Below are 15328 nucleotides of genomic sequence, written 5' to 3'. Positions count from 1 at the left end.
GACATCGGGTGATGTCACTGCTCTATAGGACCCTCAGTGACACACTGACAGGAGACAATGGCTCCTGCAGTGCATCACTGAGGTTACCTGAGTTCAAAGTGTCACTTTATGGCAATTGCTGCCTGGGAAAATTTGTCAGCCAGCAATGCCATAAAGTGAGACTAGGGACTTTTTTTTTACAGCGGCGGAGGAATACAGTGGCGGAAGGATACCTTCCTCCCGTCATTGTGTTTCTGGGGCCCCTGGAGAGCGGTTGCAACAGCTGTTGCTGCTGCTCTCCACGGGAGATCGTCGTGGGACACTCGTGGATTTCTGCGGACAGGGAGTATATTGGTTGTTTGTTTTTTTCACATTTTTTACAGATGACACTGGCTTCGGGGATCAAAATGACAAGTAATGGTGAGTATGTAATCTATGTTTAATGTACTGTATGTATGTACTGTATGTATGTATGTATGCAGTATGTATGCATGTAGTATGTATGTAACATGTATGTAGTATGTATGGATGTATGTAGCATGTATGTAGTATGTATGGATGTATGTATGTATGCAGTATGTATGTAGCATGTATGTATGTAGAATGTATGTAGTATGTATGTAGCATGTATGTAGCATGTATGTATGTAGCATATATGTATGTAGTATGTGTTGTGAACTCTATTTTTGGGCTCACTCTAGTGGTCACAAGCGGTACTGTGTAGTGTTGTCTTTCTGCAGGTTGGCAGCATCAGCTGTTCGTTATCCTTGGTTGGTTTCCTATTTAACTCACCTGGATACTCAGTTCCTTGCCTGCTATCAATGTATTCAGTGCTCTTCAGATTCCTGGTGTCTACCTTGCTCCCAGTCTCTCCAAGACAAGCTAAGTTTTTGTTGATCATTTTTTGATTATCAGTGTTCATTATGTTTTTAGTCCAGCTTGCTAAAATGTGATTTCCTCGCTTGCTGGTTGCTCTAGGGGACTGAGTTTCTCCCCCCACACCGTTAGTTGGTGCGGGGGTTCTTGAAATCTCAGAGTGGATATTTTGTAAGGGTTTTTTACTGACCGCATAGATTCCCTTTTCTATTTTCTGCTATCTAGTATTAGTGGGCCTCATTTGCTGAATCTGCTTTCACCCCTGTGTATGTGCCTTCCTCTTACCTCACCGTTATTATTTGTTGGGGGCTTCTATATCTTTGGGGATTATTTCTCTGGAGGCAAGAGAGGTCTTTCTTTCTCTCTAGGGGTAGTTAGTTCCTTAGGCTGGCTCGAGACGTCTAGGATTTTTTAGGCACGTTCACCGGCTACTTCTAGTGTGTTTGGATAGGTTCAGATTTGCGGTCAGTCCAGTTTGCCACCTCCCTAGAGCTTGTCCTATGTTTGTTACTTAGCTGGAGTAATTTGTGATCCTCAACCACTAAGGATCATAACAAGTATGTATGTAGCAGGTAGCATGTATGTAGCATGTATGTATGTATGTATGTAGCATGTATGTATGTAGTATATAGCATGTATGTATGTATGTAGCATGTATGTAGCATGTATGTATGTAGTATGTAGCATGTATGTATGTAGCATGTATGTAGCATGTATGTATGTAGCATGTATGTACGTAGTATGTAGCATGTATGTATGTATGTAGAATGTATGTATGTATGTAGAATGTATGTATGTATGTAGCATGTATGTATGTAGCATGTATGTATGTAGAATGTATGTATGTAGCATGTATGTATGTAGCATGTATGTATGTAGCATGTATGTATGTATGTAGAATGTATGTATGTAGCATGTATGCATGTATGTAGCATGTATGTATGTATTTAGCATGTATAGAGTAATTTTTTTTTTTTACATTCAACACATTAGCCGGATGATGGGACTACTACTGTCCCATCATTAGCTAATGTGTCAATCACTGTCAGTGTAGCAGGCATAGCCCGATGGGACTTGTAGTCCCATCGGACGATGCCCGCACTGAGACCCCCCCTCCCACGCCGCAGAGACCCACCCCCACGCCGCAGAGACCCCCCCACGCCGCACAGAGACCCCCCCCCCCCACGCCGCATCGAGCCCCGGCACGCCGCATAGAGCCTGGGCAGCCCGGATACAGCGCCGCATAGAATTAGATCCCTGGCAGGCCCGCACAGACCCCGCCCGCACACACAGACACTCACAGTGTCTGCCCACGCACCGCCCACACTCTTCCCCCCTCCAGAACAGCATATAGAAGGACAGAAAGGGCTGATTTACGTTCCGATATTTGTGTCCCATTCTCTTGTATTGGTATCGGGTATCGGTATCGGCGATATCCGATATTTTTTTGGATATCGGCCAATCCAATCCGATACCGATACTTTTGAATATCGGAAGGTATCGCTCAACACTAGTGATATCACAACCCCCCCCAAGGGGAACATTCTATGCGTGATGTCACAAATCCCCCCTCGTGGGAACATTCTATGCGTGATGTCACAACCCTCTCCCCCCGTGGCAACATTCTATGCGTGATGTCACAAATCCCCCCTCGTGGGAACATTCTATGCGTGATGTCACAACCCTCTCCCCCCGTGGCAACATTCTATGCGTGATGTCACAAATCCCCCCCTCGTGGGAACATTCTATGCGTGATGACACAACCCTCTCCCCCCGTGGGAACATTCTATGCGTGATGTCACAAATTCCCCCCCATGTCGGAACATTCTATGCGTGATGTAACATATCTCCCCATGGGAACATTCTATGCGTGATGTCACAAACCCCCCCCCCCCCCCCCCCGTGGGAGCATTCTGTGCGTGATGTCACAACCCCCCATGGGAACATTCTGTGCGTGATGTCACATCCCTTTCCCCCCGTGCAAGCATTCTATGCTTGATGTCACAAATCCCCCCCATGGGAATATTCTATGCGTGATGTCTCACATTCCCCCCCGTGAGAACATTCTATGCGTGATGTCACAAATATCGCCTGTGGGAACATTCTATGCGTGATATCACAAATCCCCCCCGTGGGAACATTCTATGCGTGATGTCACAAATTCCCCCATGGAAACATTCTATGCGTGATGTCACACCCCTCCCCTCGTGGAAACACTCTATGCGTGATGTCACAAATATTGCCTGTGCGAACATTCTATGTGTGATGTCACGACCCCCCCATTGGAACATTCTTTTCGTGATGTCACATCCCCCCCCCCGTAGGAACATTCTATGCGTGATGTCACAACCTTCCATTGGAACATTCTTTGTGTGATATCACAACCCTCCATTGGAACATTCTTTGCGTGATGTCACAACCCCCCCTCATGGGAACATTCTATGTGTGATGTCACAACCCCCCCTTCCGTGGGAACATTCTATGCATGATGTCACAATTCCCCCCCTTGGGAACATTCTATGCCAGAAACTGCTTTAAAAAAGTCTTAAATTATGGCACACACCACATGTACGTCATAATTCACAACTTTTTTTTTTTAACTTTGTGTCACTGTAAAAAAAAAATCAGTGGTGCTTTGAAAAAGGAGAGACGAATTTATAATAATTTATGCCAGAAATGTGTCTACAGCTGAGCAGATTATGGATTAAGGCTGTGTGCACACGTAGCAGATTTTTTGCGTTTTTTCGCTATAAAAACGCTATACAAAACGCATACATTATGCATCCTGTCATTTAGAATGCATTCCGCAATTTTTGTGCACATGATTTTTTTTGCGGTAAAAAACGCAGCATGTTCATTAATTTTGCGGATTTTTTGCGGATTTCCCAGTATATTATTGCATTGGGAACCTCCGGAAAAATCCGCCAAAAAACGCACCAAAAACGCGCAAAAAACGCATGCGGATTTCTTGCAGAAAATGTCCACTTTTGCTCAGGAACTTTCTGCAAGAAATCCTGAACGTCTGCACATAGCCTAATAGTGTTAATCTAATGCTACATATTGCTGCTCCATGACTTCCCCCTGAACCGTGTAGGGCTGGCCTGCAATACTAGGTCCAATATCTAACGATTCAGAGCTCGGCCATCATTCTCCTCCCCAGAAATCACACAATTCTTGCTTCAGTATGAAAATAAGTAGAGGTAAAGATTATACCAACGATCTCCAGGTTAAGGCTGTGTTCACACTGAGGTTATTTTGGCTATGTTTTGAGACCCAGAAACTCTCCAAAAAACATGAGGAGTTTAAAAAAAAAAAAGCACGGAGTTTTGATTGGAGAATTGCTCTAAAATCTCAGCAAAAAAAGAGAAATCAACACCCAAACATTGCACAATGCCGCTGCTGTATCACAACATAGTGTGATTAAATGGCATTGTGTTTCGGCACGTAAGTTGCCAAAGCCTTGATACACAAGTCGCTGGAGCGGTGAGTGTCCGAACGCTTAGAGTTGTACTCCAGTATCTCCAGCGACCACGGGCCATCATTCCATTCAGAAGGGGCTGTGCAGATAACTTTTCTTTGGCTCGATCGGTGGGGGCTACGGATTTATAACCTCTAAAGATGGGAATAACTGTTTAATTTGGGAATTTCCCCAGTCATCGGCATTTTCTCGCAATTCTCTGTGATTTGTCAGATGTTGTTTATAGTGAACAGTCCTATGAATGTGGACAGTAAGGGGGATGTGGGTATTTAGAGGGGCTGTGCCGCAAAGGGTTGGTCTAACTCTGGTTGATCTGACTCACCTGTTGATGAGACCACCTAAGATCCTTCAGCGCCATTCGCCTTTTTAATGGAAAGAGGGTGTTGAAAGTGATCAACCCCTTAAAGCCTAAAGGTGTTGTCCAATGAAAACAAGTTATCACCTATTCACAGAAAAGGTAATAACTTGTTGATCTTTGGGGGTCCGACTGCTGGGACTGACACTGATTGGCACTTTCATCCCAGTGAGGGTGCAGACAGATGGACAATTGCATTGCAATGCTCGGACTGGCCGCCGGCTCTCCTGACCCGAGCCTGAGAAGTGCAGAGAAATACAAGGTCTCACACTTGGGTCAGGAGAGCCGCCAGCCAGTCCGAGCATTGCGATGCAATCGTCATCCTTGTTATATGGCCACCTGACTGCGGGCTTAAAGTGGAGCAGCAGTGTGCCGCTCCATTCATCCCAGTGGGGCTGCTGAGGGTTGCGCTCCACTTTTCCCTGCAGCACCATAGAGAATGAATGGGGCGAGGGTCAGAAATCCAACTGCGAGATCATATTGTAATGGGGATAAAAAATTCCACGGCGAGTCTCTCCCATCGGACCCTCCCCGATCAACGAGTTACCACCTATACACAGGATAAGTGATAACTTGTTCTCACCAGACAACCCCTTTAATTTCAGATTATCTCCTTGTATCCACAGAGAAGAGAAGATGTGAACGTCTGCTGGGCTCAGTATTCCACCTATAGTCTATTTCTTTTTACAGGAGATGATCGATGAAGCTGACCGGGATGGAGACGGGGAAGTGAATGAGCAGGAGTTCCTTAGAATAATGAAGAAGACCAGCCTGTACTGAAAGCTACACTGCAATGAGCACAGGGGCCTTCCTCAGCGATCTCCATTTTATATCCTTAGGGAATGGATAAAACCTCTGAAAAACATGAAAGCACAACTGTGTCCTTCACCAACCTCTCCTTCTTGACCAGTTCTGGTGATGGAGATGTCTAAAGAAACCATTCAACCTGCCGACCACACTTGTTCAGGCAGCCTTTTAATTTTACTTTGCCCTTTAGAAAAGGAAAGCCGTGCCTATAGGATGTACCTGGTGATGCGAGGGAGGCGGACAGATTGTAGAAGGTGTTCAGTGTTTGGTGGCGTCCAGCTATAGCTGTAGTCTCCAGCGTGCGCCTCTCCGGTTATGAAGCTACACCTCCCATCATCCTCAGGCTGATGATGGGACACAGCTAGAGAGCTGCAATATGGAAACTACCGAATGGAAAGCGTTAGTCCTGCTCCGGTTACTTCTCCATCAAGCGGCTCAGGTGACATCACGTCTACTGATGCCGTCCATGCGGAGGTGAGCGGAGCAGGACTAACCCTTTAGGAGAACTTGATGAACATCGTCTACGTTTTATTACAAAGTGTCGAACCAAATATTGTATAGTGTTTTATTCTTCATGTCTGTTGTGTGCGTGTCCATATATACATACTGTGTTTATATATTTTTATCTGGAAACTATTCATATATAGGAAATATATTATAAAATGCTTCAGTCCTCCTCCATATAGATTTGTTTTTTTGCCAAATAAAAATCCTGTCCTATCTTGCCTTCGAGAGCAGTGACCTGTTACTCCGAGTCATCAGAGCTTTACGGCCTCCTCTGCACTGCAGAGCTCTGAAAGCTGAGCTCTGTGTTGCCCTGCCCACACCACTGATTGGCTCCTTTCTGTGTACACAGTGCAGAGGCAGAAAGCAGCCAATCAGTGCTGGGAGCAGGGCTGGACCAGGAGGCACGAGACACGTAGTCCTGACTCAATCATTCTCTTGCCGTCATCTGCCTGTTGGACATATGCGGTCATGCTCATTTCTCTGGCTTTTTCTGAGGAGCCTGGTAAATACCTAGTTTTGTTGTATAAAAAAAGTATATTCTTGGAATAGTATTTTTGCTTGCTACACGTAGTAAAGGTGGGAAGAGTTTTTATTATTGTGACTGTTTTTTAAGTGCCATATGCTAAAGTGAATGTTCCACGTGTAACTGTTTTTATTTCACTTAAATAGGTCCAAAAGGCTGAATATTTTTTTAATAGAATTTTTTTAATAGAAATTTATAGTAACTGGAGATTACTCCGAGCTGCGAAACCTACAGAGGCAAAGGTTAAATACTAGTGTTTCAGCCGCAGCTGTCTCTCACAGCTCCTTGCTCTGCCGAAATTGGTAAATGCCAGATCCTTATCTCCCCCCAACATCATCTTTCAGGGGCCCCCATATATATCAGACTGTCGGCCAATTTATTTGCGTTTGGTTTAAGTCAGGGTAATATGTATGGGGGATGTAAGAAATCGGCGCTCTGCATCAGCAAAACAGAACTCCCAATCTTCTAAGGATTAGAGATGAGTGAGCATGCTCGAGGTGTCATCTAAGCATGCTCAGGTGCTAACCGAGTGACTTCGGCATGCTCAAATAATATGTTTGAGTCCCCGCGGCTGCATGTCTCGCAGCTGTTCGACATCCACAACAAATGCAGGGATTGTCTGACAAACAGGAAATCCGTGCGTGGGTTGCAGCTGTTGAACCGCCGCGAGACATGCAGCCGCGGGGACTCAAACATATTATTCAAGCACACCGAAGACACTGTTAGCACCCGAGCATGCTAAGATAACACCTTATCAGTGCACATTAGCTCATCACTACTAAGGATATATCGAAAGGAAAATGGCCCATTGTTTAAATCAGTTTTTTCCTTTAAAATTATTTGTGTAATTTTGGATAATATTATTCTAATTTATCATATCCTTATATATTTATATAAAAAAAATCGGAAATCTTGCAATTTTCACACTGGCAATAAGTTCTAATTCTAGACTCATACTTTTTTTTTCTTTAAGCAGTCATGGACCTTTACAAAAGCACAAAGGGGAGAAGGTGAGCTGTGACATCACAGGTGAATGGTGGATACTGTGTTATATACTATATATAGAGGTCTAATCTGTCTTTATTATCCTGTCTGTGAAGATAATGAGACTGCTGGAAAGTCTTCTGTACAGAACAAGAAGTAAGTGTCTAGTACTAGGCCTAGTGGCTAGAGTGGAAATTGGAAGACATCTGTGTTTTTTTATATGAACAGTGATGTAAAAAATAAAAAAAAATGTTTAACATAAAATCCAGATATAAACCTTGGGCCATTTTCTGATTACACATTAACTTTTAGATATTAATTGGCAAAAGATTTTTAGACCAAAAAATGGTCTAATAAAAAAAAAAGTGAACATTCACTTTCCAGGTTGACGTCTCTCGGCCCACACGTCCTTGCTGCTTCGATGTTTGCTCTCTTTTTCCCAAGTTTGATTTTGAAGGCTCCGTTTTTCAGGTTGAGGAGCCGCGTTGAATGGGTGCTGTGTTGCAGCTTTCTGATTTTCGCACTGAAGCCTCTATATGTGAGCGTTTGCTTCAGATGTTGTGAGACACGTTTTTTTTCCTTCTGTATTTGTGTGCACTGCCAAGGTGGAGAAGACATTGAGGACATTCACAAAGGTCCAGAAAAGCCAACCATTAGAAGTGTTTTATATATTTACAGTATATTGGGTGTCATTCTGAAATGCCTTCTGTCCTGAATAAATGTATATATCATGCATCTGTCCTAGGTGGTCCTCTTATTTACGATGTCCGTGGTTTCCCAGCTGTGGGCATCTCCCAAGAATAGCGGGGCTCGGTAGCATTTCCTGTTGTAGAGCGGACGCCCGCTGCTGCTTTCCTACCTCCTGTAAGCTTTCATGGAGAATGACAGGACATCGACAGCCACCTGCCGACGGAAAACAGCACACTCTGCTTTTAGGATCACTGGGGGTTAAAATCTATATGCTGTAAATGGCCCATACAAGTCTCTATGTATTCAGGGTTTTGTAGAAAATGCGATTCACTTAGGAAAAAAGAAAAATGTATCGCTCTCCAAGCGCAGTAGGAGAAGATTAATGGATCAGGTGAGGAACAAAGAGCAATACTCGCCTGGTTGGCTCTATGACCTTTCCTGGCGCATGCACTCTGCCCTCGTCAGGGTGGGATAGTGCGTCAGGAGCACGATGTCGGGGAGACTATGTGGGTGACGTAGGACATGTCATCCACGTGAAGCAAGAACGAGGATGGCATCACCAGAAGATGGGAGGTGCCGGCCCAAGACCAGTGACACCCCTTAGACCGGACCGACCTGCAGGCGAGTAAAATAAAATAATTTTTCTTTTCCACGTCGGGTTGGGGACAAATATACAGCATTGTAGAATGCTATATATCAGCCCTGAATGGTGATGGCCGTAACTCATATTGGCCACACCTGGTGACAGGTTCCCTTTAAATATTGAATTCAGGTTTATCATTCAGCCCCAATGCCCTAGCTGTAATACATCCGGCCCCCGGTGTATAACATCCTGATTCCCTTCCCTCTCTTGCATAACATCCGGCCCCTTGCCCCCCCAGTGTATAACATCCGGCCCCTTGCCCCCCCCAGTGTATAACATCTGACCACTCGCCCTCCAGTGTATAACCTCCGGCCCCTTGCCCCCCAGTGTATAACATCTGACCACTCGCTCTCCAGTGTATAACCTCCGACCCCTTGCCCCCCAGTGTATAACATCTGACCACTCGCCCTCCAGTGTATAACATCTGACCACTCGTCCTCCAGTGTATAACATCCGGCCCCTTGCCCCCTAGTGTATAACATCTGACCACTCGCCCTCCAGTGTATAACATCCGGCCCCTTGCCCCCCCAGTGTATAACATCTGACCACTCGCCCTCCAATGTATAACATCCGGCCCCTTGCCCCCCAGTGTATAACATCTGACCACTCGCCCTCCAGTGTATAACATCCGGCCCCTTGCCCCCCAGTGTATAACATCTGACCACTCGCCCTCCAGTGTATAACATCTGACCACTCGCCCTCCAGTGTATAACATCCGGCCCCTTGCCCCCCAGTGTATAACATCCGGCCCCTTGCCCTCCAGTGTATAACATCTGGCCCCTTGCCCCCCAGTGTATAACATCTGGCCCCTTGCCCCCCAGTGTATAACATCTGACCACTCGCCCCCCAGTGTATAACATCTGACCACTCGCCCTCCAGTGTATAACCTCCGGCCCCCCGCCATGCCGTCTGCTCATACTAATGTGACGTAAAGGCTGGTGGTGCGGATCTGACTGATACCAGCGCATTCCTGTAATAGGAGCCACCGGGGTAACAAGTCCATTCATGGCCTTTCTTCCCTCCTAAATATGCAGCGGGAATAAAGTAATAACTAAAACTGACCACTTTGACCTGATCAGAATTAAAAGAACCGGTCATGGAGAGCGCAAGCGATGTACACTCACCGGCCACTTTATTAGGTACACCATGCTAGTAACGGGTTGGACCCCCTTTTGCCTTCAGAACTGCCTCAATTCTTCGTGGCATAGATTCAACAAGGTGCTGGAAGCATTCCTCAGAGATTTTGGTCCATATTGACATGATGGCATCACACAGTTGCCGCAGATTTGTCGGCTGCACATCCCAAAGATGCTCCATACAAGGCAGGATGGATCCATGCTTTCATGTTGTTTACGCCAAATTCTGACCCTACTATCCGAATGTCGCAGCAGAAATCGAGACTCATCAGACCAAGCAACTTTTTTCCAATCTTCTACTGTCCAATTTCGATGAGCTTGTACAAATTGTAGCCTCAGTTTCCTGTTCTTAGCTGAAAGGAGTGGTACCCGGTGTGGTCTTCTGCTGCTGTAGCCCATCTGCCTCAAAGTTCGACGCACTGTGCGTTCAGAGATGCTCTTAGGCCTACCTTGGTTGTAACGGGTGGCGATTTGAGTCACTGTTGCCTTTCTATCAGCTCGAACCAGTCTGCCCATTCTCCTCTGACCTCTGGCATCAACAAGGCATTTCCGCCCACAGAACTGCCGCTCACTGGATTTTTTTTCTTTTTCGGGCCATTCTCTGTAAACCCTAGAGATGGTTGTGCGTGAAAATCCCAGTAGATCAGCAGTTTCTGAAATACTCAGACCAGCCCTTCTGGCACCAACAACCATGCCACGTTCAAAGGCACTCAAATCACCTTTCTTCCCCATACTGATGCTCGGTTTGAACTGCAGGAGATTGTCTTGACCATGTCTACATGCCTAAATGCACTGAGTTGCCGCCATGTGATTGGCTGATTAGAAATTAAGTGTTAACAAGAAGTTGGACAGGTGTACCTAATAAAGTGGCCAGTGAGTGTAGTTCAGCTCGTGTTACAAAAGTCTCCATTTATTAGTTTCCACAACGCGTTTCAACATAATGGCTCCGTCTTCCTCAGGTGGTAGTTATACATAGAGTGGGATGGGGGAGGTATATAAAGGGGGAGCAGCCTATGAAAATTAGGAAGCCATTCTTGAGAACGCCCACATGATTAAAAATGCAAATTCTGGCTGCACTCAAATATAAAAACGGATGCAATATACAATAAATAGAACCAACCTAAAAACGAATAAAAAACAAATAAAACAAGGTGCATAAAAAATTATAACAACATATATATATTACGTGACTTTCTCAACAGTTGTTTTTTTTTTTTAAAGAGGCAGAAATTTTAAAAAATGGCTTTAGGAGCAAAGGCTACCCTAAGAACTTGGTTGGTGATGCCCTTTACACAAAAGAAATGCATTGAGAAAATAAAATTTAAGGAGAACACGTCGGATAAATCCCTAGATTTAGTGAACTGGAGTTGTAGCACTACTTTCAACCAATCCCATGCCACCATACGTAACTTTGTTAAAAAATACTGGTTTATCCTGAAAGGGGACCCCATATTGTCTACACACATATCCGCACAACCCAGAACGATTTTTCAGAAAAATCGAACTCTTAGGAATATTGTTGCCCCTAGCAACACAACTCTCAAATCCTCACTTTCCTCTACAACCCGGATAAATTCCAACCCGGGGTGTTTTGCATGTAGGACTTCTAAGTGTTTGTGTTGCGCCTCTATATTGAATGGGGCACTTGAATTTAAATCTCGTACCACTGGCGCCATCTTTAAAATCAACTGTCATGTTAATTACCAATCTTGCTACGTTATTTATTTGAGTGTGGTTGTGGTTTGCAATACATCGGTCGGACGATACAGAAGATGCATGCAAGGCGCAATAAGCACCGTCATAATATTCGTAATGGGTTCATGCTACATAGTCTTTCGAAACATTTTTCTTTAGTGCACCACAAAAATTTGAATTAATTAAAACTTACTGTTATCGACCAGATTCCAGATGATTTTCCTGATCGGTACAATAATTTAATAAGAAAGGAGAGTTATTGGAGTTTTAAAGTTGGCACATTGGCCCCTGAGGGGTTAAAAATCACTATTGAGTAAGTCACGAAATATATGTATGTTGTTGTAATTTTTTATGCACTTTGTTTTATTTGTTTTGTATTCTTTTTTAGGTTGGTTCTATTTATTGTGTATTGCATCCGTTTTTATATTTGAGTGCAGCCAGAATTTGCATTTTTAATCATGTGGGCCTTCTGAAGAATGGCTTCCTAATTTTCATAGGCTGCTCCCCCTTTATATACCTTCCCCATCCCACTCTATGTATAACTACCATCTGAGGAAGGCGGAGCCATTCCGTTGAAACGCGTTGTGGAAACTAATAAATGAAGAGTTTTTTAACACGAGCTGAACTACGTTGCTTGCGCTCTCCATGACCGGTTCTTTTTACTCTATCCTGTCTGATCCTCTCTTGAGGTGCCCGGCCGGAGCTGCAGTGTACCGCCCTTATTGCAACATTCCCACCGCCAGCTTGGCGCTCCCATGAAGCAGCCGCCCATCTGACTCTATCCTCACCTGGATTTGGGGTTCTCCACTATATCAGTTTATCACCATTCACAATGTACACTGCAGTAGCTAACCCAGCTCTGCCAAAAGGTTAATGCTGATATCTGGCAGACGTTGGTGCCGCTCCCATGCGGTGATTGCCAGGTTCCTATTAGTGGTCTCTCCCTCTCTTGTGATTACTTTGGAGCTCTGGGGTGATGTAATCTCCATACTGGTTCCATGATGCTTCATCTCTGTGGATTTTTATGATCAGATGAAAGCTTGTAGCCGAGAGAATTAATGTTCTGTGTAATAATCCTCATTATTGTACCATGTTCTCGCGTGGATGACTCCCCAGCGCAAACCGAACTATTCCTGCTAATGATGTATGTGCTTTAGTAAAAGTATCGGTGATTGTAGATGTTATATTGGTAGCTTAGGCTTTATGTATCTGTTGTTATACTTCACTATATACTGTATGAAGATAATCATTAAAGGGAATCTGTCAGCGGGTTTTTGCCTCCTAATCTGAGAGCAGCATGATGTAGGGACAGAGACTCTAATTCCAGTGATACTAATTCCAACACCCCTGTATGAACAATCTTCTCCATCCATGCAGTGATGCCAACATACTGCCCCGGCTGCGCGGTGAGCTCTTCATCTCCTGCTTCCTGTCCACGCCGCAGAAGCGTCCCGGCGATGCGCATTGTGCGCGCACTTCCCCGCTCTTAGAGGAGCAGTGTGCATACTTTGTAAATGCCCCCAGCCAATAGGTGGGAGGCATCTGGTATAAAAGGCACCCTCCCCAGTAGAGAGGTACCTGAGCAACTACTGTAGTTCCCTTGATTTAGTTTGCGTGCAAGTGTATGTTACCAGGTCCCCCATGTAGGTAGTACATCTGATCCCCAGGTCTTTTTGTGGCTAAGTCCTGAAACAGTAGCCGCACCTGGCGGTCCCTGAACCCGTAGCCGCACCTGGCGGTCTCTGAACCCTTAGCCCAACCTGGCGGTCCCTGAACCCGTAGCCACACCTGGCAGTCCCTGAAACTACATCAGCAGTCCCTGAACGCAAAGCCACACCTGGCGGTCCCTGACCCCAAACCCGCACCTGATGGTTGCCAAAATCGCATCATCAGTCCCTGAACCCGTAGCAGCACCTCACAGTCTCAGAACCTGACGCCGTTTCTTTCGGTGCTGGGGCCTGACGCCGCTTCCTTCGGTGCTGGGGCCTGACGCCGCTTCCTTCGGTGCTGGGGCCTGACGCCAATTCCTTTGGTGCTGGGGCCTGACGCCGCTTCCTTCGGTGCTAGGGCCTGATGCCGCTTCCTGCGGTGCCTGAGCCTGGCACCTCTTCCTGCGGCGCCTGAGCCTGGTGCCTCTACCTGCGGTGCCTGAGCTTGACACCTCTCCCTTAGGTGCCTGAGCCTGACGACACTTCCTGCGGTGCCTGAGCCTGACGCCTCTCCCTTTGGTCCCTGAGCCTGACGACACTTCCTGTGGTGCCTGAGCCTGACACTGCTGCTTGTGGTGCCTGAGCCTGACGCCTCTTCCTGCGATGCCTGAGCCTGACGTCTCTCCCTTAGGTGCCTGAGCCTGACGCCACTTCCTGCGGTGCCTGAGCCTGACGCCTCTTCCTGCAGTGCCTGAGCCTGGCGCCTCTTCCTGCGGGGCCTGAGCCTGGCGACTCCTCCTGCGGTGCCTGAGCCTGACGCCTCTCCCTTAGGTGCCTGAGCCTGACGACACTTCCTGCGGTGCCTGAGCCTGATGCTGCTGCTTGTGGTGCCTGAGCCTGACGCCTCTTCCTGCTGTGCCTGAGCCTGACGTCTCTCCCTTTGGTCCCTGAGCCTGACGACACTTCCTGTGGTGCCTGAGCCTGACACTGCTGCTTGTGGTGCCTGAGCCTGACGCCTCTTCCTGCGATGCCTGAGCCTGACGTCTCTCCCTTAGGTGCCTGAGCCTGACGCCACTTCCTGCGGTGCCTGAGCCTGACGCCTCTTCCTGCGGTGCCTGAGCCTGGCGCCTCTTCCTGCGGTGCGGTGCCTGAGCCTGGCGCCGCTTCCTGCAATGCCTGAGCCTGATGCCACTTCCCGCAGTGCCTGACGCAGCATCTTCAGTGCCTGAAGCCTGTCACCGCTGCATGTTGCACTAAATGTCAGACAATTTTGTGAAAACAAAATTTGTTGCGACATCTGGAAACTCCACCCACAATGACGGACATAAAAAATACACATATGAAGTAGACTTTACAAAAAGGGGGAAATTGAAAGAAGGAAAAAGGAGCAAATGAAAAGATGGCTAAAATTAACAAAAACTAGAGGAAATAAATAGACGTAAATGCACTAATAAATCAGGCCCTATGTTTTTTATGGAAGACACCTTCTAGAAGTTTTGGCAGCACACGTTTCGGAATTATAATATAATTAAATTAAAATATAATTTTCTTCTTGTGTTGTCCAAGAATCCAAATCCAAAGTGAAATGGTGTCATGGCTTGGTGTGGGATTCAATCCTGTGATCTCTGGCTCCATGTTTTGCTGAGCTATTGCCCTTTTATTTTCTGTCCTTATGCTGATGTTGTCTTTATTTTTTCTTCCTAGGCCTTCTCATCTATACATGTTTCCCATTGTCCCATTTTGGTTCCTCTATCACATTCTGGATTGGGATATATATATATATATAGTACAGACCAAAGGTTTGGACACACCTCCTCATTTAGAGATTTTTCTGTATTTTCATGACTATGAAAATTGTACATTCACACTGAAGGCATCAAAACTGTGAATTAACAAATGTGGAATTATATACTTAACAAAAAAAGTGTGAAACAGCTGAAATTATGTTTTATATTCTAGGTTCTTCAAAGTAGCCACCTTTTGCTTTTATGACTGCTTTGCACACT

The 15328-nt window shown here is 45.8% G+C and overlaps 1 protein-coding gene across 1 annotated transcript in view; it reads left to right on the top strand.

Annotated features, from left to right (window-relative positions):
• Positions 1–8242, top strand: part of CETN2 (centrin 2) — a 33508-nt gene extending 25266 nt beyond the window's left edge. Inside the window, exon 5 of the mRNA XM_077285411.1 lies at positions 5379–8242. Coding sequence (XP_077141526.1) covers positions 5379–5468 — 90 coding nt within the window. The 3' untranslated portion in view covers positions 5469–8242. The remainder of the gene's footprint in view (positions 1–5378) is intronic.
• Positions 8243–15328: the final 7086 nt, after the last annotated feature.

This window comes from Ranitomeya variabilis, chromosome 2 (genome assembly GCF_051348905.1).
Source record: "Ranitomeya variabilis isolate aRanVar5 chromosome 2, aRanVar5.hap1, whole genome shotgun sequence".
Taxonomy (NCBI): Eukaryota; Metazoa; Chordata; class Amphibia; order Anura; family Dendrobatidae; genus Ranitomeya; species Ranitomeya variabilis.
Note: the sequence above shows the minus strand (reverse complement) of the source record. Positions and strands in the feature narration are given on the sequence as shown.